At 33.7% G+C, this 11,178-nt stretch overlaps 3 protein-coding genes across 5 annotated transcripts; 2 read left to right on the top strand and 1 right to left on the bottom strand.

Annotated features, from left to right (window-relative positions):
• Positions 1-11: 11 nt before the first annotated feature.
• On the bottom strand, positions 12-3,331 carry LOC128867882 (exocyst complex component 3). Its single transcript, XM_054109457.1, has 3 exons — positions 2,204-3,331; positions 1,365-2,129; positions 12-1,285 (listed from the first exon to the last, which is right to left on the bottom strand). The coding sequence occupies exons 1-3, from the start codon at positions 3,173-3,175 to the stop codon at positions 809-811; spliced, it is 2,214 nt and encodes a 737-aa protein (XP_053965432.1). The 5' UTR covers positions 3,176-3,331; the 3' UTR covers positions 12-808.
• Positions 3,332-5,520: 2,189 nt separating this feature from the next.
• Positions 5,521-6,722, top strand: LOC128868108 (uncharacterized). Its single transcript, XM_054109860.1, has 2 exons — positions 5,521-6,372; positions 6,436-6,722. The coding sequence occupies exons 1-2, from the start codon at positions 6,264-6,266 to the stop codon at positions 6,699-6,701; spliced, it is 375 nt and encodes a 124-aa protein (XP_053965835.1). The 5' UTR covers positions 5,521-6,263; the 3' UTR covers positions 6,702-6,722.
• Positions 6,723-7,622: 900 nt separating this feature from the next.
• LOC128867662 (SET and MYND domain-containing protein 4) lies at positions 7,623-10,488 on the top strand. 3 transcript variants are annotated; one of them, XM_054109085.1, is made up of 6 exons: positions 7,629-7,735; positions 7,827-8,564; positions 8,630-9,219; positions 9,279-9,721; positions 9,796-10,126; positions 10,186-10,488. In XM_054109085.1, the coding sequence occupies exons 2-6, from the start codon at positions 7,888-7,890 to the stop codon at positions 10,446-10,448; spliced, it is 2,304 nt and encodes a 767-aa protein (XP_053965060.1). In that variant the 5' UTR covers positions 7,629-7,735; positions 7,827-7,887; the 3' UTR covers positions 10,449-10,488. The 3 variants fall into 3 exon arrangements, with proteins under 3 accessions (XP_053965058.1, XP_053965060.1, XP_053965059.1); XM_054109084.1 differs by having other exon boundaries at positions 7,806-8,564; XM_054109083.1 differs by having other exon boundaries at positions 7,623-8,564.
• Positions 10,489-11,178: the final 690 nt, after the last annotated feature.

Below are 11,178 nucleotides of genomic sequence, written 5' to 3'. Positions count from 1 at the left end.
ATTTTGCAAGTCTTTTTCCATTTTTCCAAAAATAAAATAAGGCTTTATAAATACAGAAAGTAAAGAAAATATAATAACTTTGTCTGGAAAATATTTTGTTTGAATGTCTTTAAATTTAGTGTTTTGGATGACACATTTTCAGACTAAAAAATAACAGGTTGAATTTATACGTGATCGGTAGATAACCTTCTAAAATAATTATTTGAAAAAGTTATATTTTTATTCTAATAAAACAACAAATTATTACTAATAAGTGGCGTTAGTTTTGTAAACGCTGTTGTTGTCGTAGCAGCATAAACATTCCCCATAGACATGCGCGGAATGCTGCTGAAGTGACAGTCCTTAGCCGCACATAAATCCGGGACGTTTCTGTTACGTAGAGCCGACTGTCGACGGAACGTTTTTTGTAAACACTTGCATCCTACGGTGATTGCAAACATATGCTGCTTGCAATTTATAACTCTTTCAGCATTTACAGAATAATCATATAAGAATTAAATGTTTTCTGGATAGATTTTAAACAATTTTTTTTTTTTTTCTTTTTGTGTATTTTGTTCGGGAGATTTGCCCATATTCTTTTTAACAGATTTCCCAAAAATATAATACAATCCGATTGAAACATTTTCGATATAAATTTTTTAACTGTATGAACTATTTAAACTATATTTTGAAAGTTATTTCTGAGTAGTTCGATAATACCTTGCAATCACCATGCAGTACATTGTTATATTCGTTATATGTATATTTTTTTGATATAAGTAAATGAAAATTTGAAAGTCAACTCTAGCTGACTAACTACATATAACTTCTACCACAATTTATCGTTGAATACAATTTCTTTAAATATGCAATCTTGTTTGGCAATGCTAACCATTGCCTTCTTTGATTTTGCAGCATCTTGCACCTTTTCTCGTACTTCACTGGCCTTTACATCATTTCGTAAATAAAATAATCGTACAATATGATCTTCACTCAAGGACGGATAATTTCCTAGAAGCGTATGAAGGTCTAGTACCAGCAATTCAATATCGCCAGATAGCAAAGCCGATAGCGTTGGTATCAGATCCAATGGAGAGCCGCTCATTGTTAAGTTAGGCGCGATTTTTTCAAAACACTGCTTAAAACGCTTCGCTTCCTGATTTATTTTCGTAGTAATTGCTTCACATTCAGTCCGAGACTTTGATAAACGTTTGGAAAGCAAAGCACGTATATACCGTTTTGCAAGTAGTTTCTGTGCTTCGCTAATCACCATCTCAAAGTTGTTGGGACGCAAGTGTTTATAATCCTGTTACAATTAAAATCATATTATTGTTTAAATAGGTTGAATAAATGAATAATAGATATTAATATTAAAAAGAATGTACCTGGAAATAGTCTAGCAAAGTAACACATATAGTATCCACAGAAATCGTAGAACCCAGCCATTTCATTGTGAATAAATCATTGAAATGACATTCCATGTCTAGGAAAGCTTCTTCGAGCAAATAGCTTGTAGCATGAGCCCGAATTCTTTGGAATGTGGTAAGAAGTTTTTCAAAATCTTCGTAATGTTCCGTACGGGATTTAGGCCAATATAATTGTTTCATTTGCTGGGCCAACTCTACCATTTGTTGACTGTTATTAACAATTGTGATTATGTGGTGAGTAAAGTATTTTATTTGATCACGATTACGAAAATGGTGTTCCTTTAATTCGATCACGTTCTTTAAATAAGATTGTCCAAAAACTTCCACTTGTTGAATACTCATCACTAACGCCTTGAACGTTAGCTCAGAATGTATGGTGTTAGTCACTTGCAAATGCTGATCAATCATTTGGAAAATAATGACTGGTGCTGAAGTGTGATAATATTGTTCCTGTTCAGGGGGCTGATCAGAAAACCATTCTTGTTTTTCTGTTTCTGCTGTTTTAGTCATCCATTCTTGGTAGTTTCGTTGCATATTGCATAGGTATTCATCCTCCAGTGACTTGAGATGTTCTGGTCTCAATAATGGGCCAACGACTTTCTGGATATCGACCTTAAGATCAGGATGTGACATCAACTCTATTCCGGGATATGTATTCATAACCCAAGACAACATCGATACATATTCATTGCCTTCGAGACCCGATTTCGCAATATTATCGACCTACATACATATATTAATACAAGAGGTTTTAAAACATACACGCATATAGATAACTATTTAAGTATTTTTCTTACATAAGAGGAAAGTCCTTCGTGATACATTTTCACATATTCATTAAAGATGTTATAATGCGGAGGAAAACACGGCACGCACAATGATTTTACAACTCTTAAATCTTCCAAAATTATCTGTCGCAAAATTTCGAGATCACGTACTAACCACATTTTGTTATCAGCACGCTCTTCCAATTTTGATCCCTCTATGCGTGTAACTACTGCGTCCTGCAATATCTTCAGAGCCATAGAACGCCATTCCTTTGGCCGTCCCGGTGGCAGGAAACCAGTGACTTTCTGCTGCTGCAAAGCGAATTGATCATTTTTTTCTTCCCGTTCAATTATTCTTAATGCTGTCACTATTACAGTAGGTTCTTTCCGAACAGTATTTAATGTACGACTAAGTATTAGCCGTAGCTTCTTTTCAAGTGCTTGAGACACAGAGTCCACTTTCTCGAAATGGCGTTTTAGTGTAATTTTGTCAGAGGCGTGTTGTTTAGGCTGTTTATGCAATTCGTAAAGTAAATCATCACGAGAGTTCTCCAAGTCTGCGAGACATTGGTGTGCATTTAAAAGTTTATCTTCATCGATAAGTGTCATTGTCTTTTGAACACTAGCTTCCACATTGAATATATGTTTGAGATTTTCCATTGCCGTAGCATATTGCGAATGCTTTGTATTCTCTTCACGTACTACCTCCAGTGCATCATATATTTCCGGTACTCCCTGTAATAAACGATCCACTTCCTGCATACGCTGACGAGCTTCTCGGACATCCTGCAAACAAGTTTCTAATTGCTTTAACCCAACACGCACGCCATCCAATTGATTTTGCATGCCCGTTTTTAACAATGCTTCTACTGATGCCTTCTTTCTCGCTACCCGATGCCGAAATTGATCAACCTTTTCTAATTGACCTGGCCTCTGAAGCATATTCTTTATGTCTTTAAGGGCGGCCTGACGGGCTTCTTCTTCAAGCTGCTGCAAATCCATTATTAAACCTTAGTTATCAAATTATTGAAGAAAATCACAATTATTAAAGCAAAATAGATATCACAACACAAATTTTTGTTTCCAAATGGGAGTAACCCCACATATCCACAGGCAAATGTTCATAACTCGATACTTATGTCAGACATAAATTGTCAATGGAGAGCGTTTATTTCTGTTGAAGAGCCAATATTTACAGTGCATCTCCACGGGCAATCGGTTATTTCTGATCAGCTGACAGTTTGGCTCATAGATTTGAGCCATTAACACAAAATTTTGTATGAAATAAAAACTTGAGAAAGTTCCAAAAAGTTCCTGAAGAAAAGCAAAACAGGAAAAAGGGAAATTTCGATCAACACGTCTTTATTGTAGAGGGAACACAACGGCTTGCAAGTATATAAAAGTCACTCTACTTAAATGTCGGAAAACAAGATGCCATTAACCAAAATTAAGGGCTCATTTCAATAAATTTGCCATTATGAACGTTTCGTCGAAATGAAGAATTAGCTGTCAAACTATCAAATTGACGTTAATGTTAAGCAATATTTACCAAAGTATTTATTCTAATATTTATTCATAGGTAATGAACGATTTTCTTTGACAATATACTATTAATATGCATCTAAGACCTTAATTTTACCTAACGCATAGAATTATAATTTTACGTTCACTGTCTGAAGAAATTCGATAAAAGTTTTGTGTAATTTAAACCGTTGCGGCTGCTGTCAAATATTTGAAAACAAATGCTGGAAAAGAAAAAACATTACTTGATCTACTTAAAGAAATGCCTACGTTTGACAAGCTAACCCCTGTTAAATATTAGAAAACAAATGCTGGAAAAGAAAAAACATTATTTGATCTACCTAAAGAAATTCCTACGTTTGACAAGGTAATGTGTTAGTGTTGAGAAGCAAATTTGAGAAGATTTCATTTTACATTTATTATGGCTGAATTTATTTATTCATTCCGGATTCAGAATAGAATAAGCAAATAAATCGTGACTTATCCGGAATACAGTGTCCCTTAGACCGGGTTGTCAAGGATGTTCAATTAATTACAAAACACAAGAAGAATGAATATTAGATAATTGCAATATCAGATCAAATATTATTCGGAACGGTCTAATATATAATTAAACAGGAAAGTTTATTCTATTACCAATATAAAGTCATATTTATTTAATGATTTTTATTTTTTAATTTTTTCATTTCTAATATATAAGCCGTGGTTCCCGGAGCTTTTTCCATCTTTGTCACGATGATACGCAAATTTCTAACGCTGACCGCTAAGAGAGTATTGTCAGCTAGGACCAACCCCTGTGGTAAATCAATTTCGACTATTACCTTTTTTTAAAGCAGGTGAATCTATAAGCGTTTGCTTATTTTATTAACATTATTTCCCGGTCTTTTGAGGTCAATAGAGGCTTAAGTTTCTCAGTTTTAATAGTATTTTCCCCTTCTTAACTGGTATTATGGTGGAAGGTTTTCATTCCCTAGGTACTGTACCTGACCTAAGACTATTCGTTCCCACGACAGTTGGTTCTACGTTACCGGAATGACCCGGATTTATATCCGGCCAAGGACTGTCACTTCAGTAACATTCCCTATATATATGGGGAATGTTTATGCTGCTACAACAAACAAACTATTATTGATTGGTATGGATTAAAAGTGGCCCATATTAATCAATGAATCTTTAATTACTCCCTCGGAAAATAACGATATCATCTGTGATTATTTCATCAAATTTAAACGCAGCTGGAGGTTTTATATTTTATTTTTTATTTTATTGGTTTATCAATTCATACTCAACATATTCTAATTATGTCGATAATGTTATCCACAAAAAATTCGTTTAATTTATTAACTATTCTGCTATAAATATTTCCATATTAAACGACTATCACTATTTGTATCAACCATAGGTGGGCACTTTGCAGTAACAGTAAGAATGCAGTAAATATAATATTTTACTGATATTGCAATTTAATTTTCATTACCAGTAAACTTTTACTGATTACTGAAAAAAATTTGCATTACCAGTACACTTTTACTGATTACTGAAAAAAATTTGCATTACCAGTACACTTTTACTGATTACTGAAAAAAATTTGCATTACCAGTACACTTTTACTGATTACTGAAAAAAATTGCAGTAAAAATATTTTTTTACTGATTACTGAAAAAAATTTGCAGTAAAAATATCTTTTTACTGATTACTGAAAAAATTGCAGTAAAAATATTTTTTTACTGATTACTGAAAAAAATTTGCAGTAAAAATATTTTTTTACTGATTACTGAAAAAATTGCAGTAAAATTACTGTTAATATAATTTTATTTGCTATCAATTTCGATCTGTAACTCCACGTCTGTCGAAACATTTTCCTTGTGCGAGCCACACTCTAAATCTTTTGGCTTCAACCGATTTCAACAAAATTATGAATTCTTCAAGTCAGGATATAAAAGATATTCACAAAAGATCTTTCCAAAGGCAAAAAATCCTTCAATTTAATTGAAATTTTTTATATTTACATATTTTCTTACTGCACAGATGCACACAACTTTGGAATAAATGCAATAGACCGAAATCTGCAGAAGTAGTTAATGGAGTGATAAATGCGAATTTAATAACTCCATGCATAACAAGGTGGAACTCGCTTTATGATTCCGTAAATAAGTTACTGGAGCACAAAACCAATTTAGCAGAATTGTGTTTCCGTTTAAAAATTCCTACCATTCTCAGTGGTGAGCTTGAGTACTTAGAGGAATACGTAAAGCTTATGAGACCTATTGCAGAAGCAATCGATTTCCTTCAGGGTGAAAAGACCATGTATTTTGGTTATTTCATACCCACTATAGTGTCCTTAAGTATAAAAATGCGTCGTTTGGAGCCTAAAAGTTTGAAGTATTTAACCGAAAGTAGCAAAAAAATGCATGAAGCTTTGCTTAAAAGATTTGAAAAGTACTTCCTGATTCAGCCTGACGCTTGGGATGCTGTTATTGCCGCTATTTCTATCCCTGACATTAAGTTGCGATTTGTGAAAGCTCTTTTAGAAACAGCTAAAACGCAAACAGAATAGGAAGTTAAAAAAATGTTCAACACTTATGTGGTCAAGTATGGAAAAGTAGCCTGTACCAAAACTCGTATTCTACCTCAACCACCTCAAAAAACATTTTTTGACTTCGGGGATGAAAGTAATGGTAAACTGTTTACACTTGGTTTTCAATTAAATATTTGTTTTATGCATATATTTACTTAAATAGATATTAGCATACAATGTGGTTCCACTGACTCGGAAAATTATCTGCAAGAAACGCTATTATACCTGGCTGAACGAGAAGAAACAACAAGTTGCCTAAATAAATATCAGGCTATTAAAAACGTATTTTTAAAATATAATACCCCATTACCGTCATCTGCACCTGTAGAACGGTTGTTTTCATTCGCTGGAATTGTAAATCAGTCTAGAAGGCAAAAACTCAGCGATGCAAATTTTGAAATGCTTGTGTTAAGAAAGGCTAATAGCTAATAGCAAATAAAATTATATTAACAGTAATTTTACTGCAATTTTTTCAGTAATCAGTAAAAAAATATTTTTACTGCAAATTTTTTTCAGTAATCAGTAAAAAAATATTTTTACTGCAATTTTTTCAGTAATCAGTAAAAAGATATTTTTACTGCAAATTTTTTTCAGTAATCAGTAAAAGTGTACTGGTAATGCAAATTTTTTTCAGTAATCAGTAAAAGTGTACTGGTAATGCAAATTTTTTTCAGTAATCAGTAAAAGTGTACTGGTAATGCAAATTTTTTTCAGTAATCAGTAAAAGTGTACTGGTAATGCAAATTTTTTTCAGTAATCAGTAAAATTTTACTGCTTACTGCTATTTGTAATGCAGTAAATTTATAATGCAGTGTGCCCACCTATGGTATCAACCTCATGCCCCATATATTGCATTTTTTTAACTCTAACCATTTTCTTGTACTCTTTCTTAATTTTGTTACATTCTACCCAAGCTCCTGTATTAATGACCCTTTGATATAACGTAAACTTTTTTGTATTTTTTCATTTATTTTCGAACCTGAGTGTTACGGACAGTAGTCAGCCTCAACAGTTGATAACTTAACTGGATGATGTTTCTTTTTTATGTGAAACTTTTTAGGCGTCGATGGACGAGCGAGAATGGAGACTAAAATTTCAAGGCTATACAATGTTTTGGGCATTTTCGTTCCGCGATAGAGAAAAAAGATATAACGTAGAGGAAAAGGAGAGAGAGAGCTATACCACATACATGTCTGAGATACACTTTAGACTATTCACGTCTCCCTTTTTTTTAATTTCTTATAAAACTTATAATTTATCAAATAAACAATCGGTACTATTGAATATGAAAATATTCACATCACCTGCATTAAAGTCTATCTTTCATACCATTTCTAACATACCATTCATTAGATTTATTTTCAAACCCGGGTGTTACAGCCAGCCTCAACCATAAATAACTTAACTGAATTATTTTTTTTTTTAATTCTTGTAAAACTTATCAATTATCAAGTAAACAATAGGTACTATTTCTAATGAGTATGAAAATATTCACATTTACTTGAAATATTCAAATATTCACTTGCATTAAAGTCCATCGGATTTTCCAAACAGCTGTTTATGTGGGAAAATGCACTAATAAAGAAACGTAGAAACTTGCCTGGAGAAATTAAAAATGGATGGTTATAGTTTTTCAGAGATATTGTCATATCAAACTGCGAATACAAAAATTGTAAACTATGAGAATGAGTTCCTGTTTATGTTGGGTATTAAAAACGATGGAAATTTCGATTTAAGGCGTCGTATGTCCAGTGCATGGCTAAACGCATTAAAAGTTAAGAATGCATCAAATGGTGTTTCCAATGATAATGCAACTCGAATTGCAATTCGATTGCGTGAAGAAGGGAATGCATTTTATAGCTCAAAAGCTGATGGCAAGCAGAAAAATTTGATCATCGCTGGACAACGATATACGCAGGCTATATTCACTGCACACGCAAATACCGAGGCTTTGGCACTTTCTTATGCCAATCGCGCGATGGTTTTACAGGAATTGGGATACTATCAGCAAGCATATGATGACTGTTGCTGCGCACTTGAGACAAACCAGTATCCACTGCGATTAGTGCACAAAATTAAAACACGACAGGCGTTTTGTGCTCTGTATTTAAAAGATACAAAGCAATTGGCTGTGCATTTGGAAGAACTAGAGAATTGTAACTTAAATGACAGCTTCATTCAGAGGCTGCAGGAGTTGCAAGTAGGATTAAAATCACAAATAAATGAGATACGAATGCAACCCGAATTAAAAGAAATTAGCCAAGAAATGGCAAATTCAGAGGCTACGATAGCGTGAGTAAGAAATGTACGTTGTTCCCTGGTACTTATATTCTATATATGTATATACACACTTGCAGCGTTGATGAAAAATCTGCTACACGCGGACGATATATGATTGCTACTAAAGATATTGGCTCTGGAGAAGTAATATTTAGTGAAACTGCTAGTTCTTTTGTACCTGTCGGTGGATGTCAGATGTGTCAACAATGCGGTGCTATGTTGATTATTCCCATACCTTGTCATGGATGTAATGGGCAAGTTGTTTACTGTTCATTAAAATGCGGTAAAATACATTCTAGCTTGCATCAAAATGAATGTGTGGGATATCGCATTGGATTATTTGAACAAATAGGCATTTCACACTTGGCGCTAAGAGTTATACTAGAAGAGCTACCTGGAGTTGTGCCTTTGTTCGAACATGAAACTGACGTTAGACAACTTTGGCTTGATTTAACTGCAGCAAAAGAATTTATAAATGCTAAGAATGGTCTGAAGTATGTACAAACCCTACGCATGGTTTCACATTTATCCAAAATGCCCTTACCAGATATAATTTGGTTCGCTTTAGTTGCTGACTTGTTAGTTATGTATCTTAAAGAGTATACATATTTTTTCAATAGTATGAAAAATTCCAAGTTGAAGCAATGCGATTGGGAGCTAGTCACAAGTAAGAATCGTTAGAAAATATATATATATATTCACTTTTCAATTTAAAATACTTAAAAGGTGCTCTAATACTTCGACACATTGGCCAATTTATTGTGAATGCTCATACATGCGTGTCAATCACGCCCACTTGCCATGATGAATTATCCACTGCTAACACCTTTGGATTTCTGTTGGCGCCTGATGTATGGACAAAACCGTTTCACCTGTGTCGCGGAAAGTTGCATGTGTTGAGCGAGTTTCGCGAAGTGTCAGCAGCAAACCTGCCATATCTCAGTATATGTAATCATGCCTGTGCTCCTACTCTTCGACCTAAATTCTCAGGAAAGAATTTCTATGCATTGGCTGAAACTGATATAGAAAAAGGAGCAGAAATATTTAATTGCTACACTCTTAACTATCGCAAATCGTTGAGAGATGTACGACGGAGCTACTTAAGAGATATTTATCATTTTGACTGTACTTGTGTGCAATGCCAACGAAAGGATCCAGACGCAGCTTACGTAAGATTCAATCCCTTAACAATATTTTATCTTTTATAAACAATGGTTTTATAAACTTATATCCCTCCATTCAGTTGAAGTATCATTTATACAAATGCCAAAATGCAGACTGCCGGAAAGAATTTGTACCAATTGTTAACCAAAGTTCAACTCTCAATTGGTGGCAAACAGAAGGTGATAAAAATGTGCCCTTGGAAGTAGTATCTTGTCCAGTATGTAAAAAGAAACAAGATACTGCATGGTATATAGAATTTAAGGAATTACTTAAAAACACAAATAGTGCCGAAAATCGGGCCAGGTTTTTTCGAATTTTTAAATTGGTTGATGACTTTCTGTTGGAGTTTCATTCCTTAAAGTTGTTACTGGCATTGGAATTGGTGAACGCATGTATCTTGTCATATAATGGTAATTTTGTAAAGAATTTATTATCTCTGTTAACTTTATTATTTATATCCATTTTTAAGGTGGCTGTGAATTTACTGATAGTGAGCTGAGCCAAATAGTGCACATTCTTAAATTCTGTCTCAGAGGCACTGCGGATCAATGTGGCATTCAATCCATTGAGTATGTGGTTACTATGACTTTTATGTGGGATTTAATAGCTTTGGGGAAATGTCAATGTACGCAACAAGAAAAAACTGCTATGCTTGAAGCTCTCCATATAATATCAGATGAATATAGATTGGTGTTTGAAAATTATTATAATGATTATATCGATATTAAATAAAAACAAGGCTAAATTCGATCCGAGCTCAACTTTAAATTAAAATTCAATTTGGGCTGGCATAGGCAATCGGAGTTATAGCTTGTAGCATTACAGGGAAGGATGGAAATTTGGTATTGACACATGAAAAGTGGACGCGGATTTTATCCGAGCTCAATAATCATTACATCAAATACAGATGAGATAGGGAGCAATACGTGTACCAAGTTTTACATTACATTGTACATTAGATAGGCGGACGGAAATTTAGTCTTGATATATAAACAAGTAGACGTAGTTTTTTCCGATGCCGATAAAGGTTATGGCGGATCTAAATGAGGTGGAGCGCAACACATGTACCAAGTTTAGGCAAGTAATATTAAATCGCTATAGAGATACACGCATTTACCAAAAAGTAGGCGTGGCATCGATCATTTTTCAATACTTTACTTATTTCGTATTTCTTTTAATGGGTTCATTATTTATCCAAAAATGGAGTCAATTTGCTTCATATATAACAGATATTACGTCCACATACCAAACTACCTTGGACACAGTGTAATATTCATTGAAATATATTAATTTTTGTTCGAATTATCGTGCTCATGGGCGAACGGATTAACATGGATATTAGCACACAACCGTTATTTGAACAGAATTATAATACCCTTTTGCACAATGTGTGAGTATAACAATTATATAAATAAAAAATGTGTTTAAAACAAATCCAATATGGAAGAAAAACATAATGTGA

This window comes from Anastrepha ludens, chromosome 6 (assembly GCF_028408465.1).
Source record: "Anastrepha ludens isolate Willacy chromosome 6, idAnaLude1.1, whole genome shotgun sequence".
In the NCBI taxonomy this organism is placed as follows: domain Eukaryota; kingdom Metazoa; phylum Arthropoda; class Insecta; order Diptera; family Tephritidae; genus Anastrepha; species Anastrepha ludens.
This window is presented reverse-complemented; position numbering and strand designations above follow the sequence as displayed.

Bases quoted from the DNA above. Each gene is read 5' to 3' on its own strand.
- LOC128867662 (XM_054109083.1), top strand. From the start codon at position 7,888: ATGGATGGTTATAGTTTTTCAGAGATATTGTCATATCAAACTGCGAAT. The intron at 8,565-8,629 runs GTGAGTAAGAAA...ACACACTTGCAG, and splicing joins AATTCAGAGGCTACGATAGC to CGTTGATGAAAAATCTGCTA. The intron at 9,220-9,278 runs GTAAGAATCGTT...AATACTTAAAAG, and splicing joins CGATTGGGAGCTAGTCACAA to GTGCTCTAATACTTCGACAC.
- LOC128868108 (XM_054109860.1), top strand. From the start codon at position 6,264: ATGTTCAACACTTATGTGGTCAAGTATGGAAAAGTAGCCTGTACCAAA. The intron at 6,373-6,435 runs GTAAACTGTTTA...TTACTTAAATAG, and splicing joins CTTCGGGGATGAAAGTAATG to ATATTAGCATACAATGTGGT.
- LOC128867882 (XM_054109457.1), bottom strand. From the start codon at position 3,175: ATGGATTTGCAGCAGCTTGAAGAAGAAGCCCGTCAGGCCGCCCTTAAA. The intron at 2,130-2,203 runs GTAAGAAAAATA...ATATGTATGTAG, and splicing joins ACGAAGGACTTTCCTCTTAT to GTCGATAATATTGCGAAATC. The intron at 1,286-1,364 runs GTACATTCTTTT...TAATTGTAACAG, and splicing joins CTTTGCTAGACTATTTCCAG to GATTATAAACACTTGCGTCC.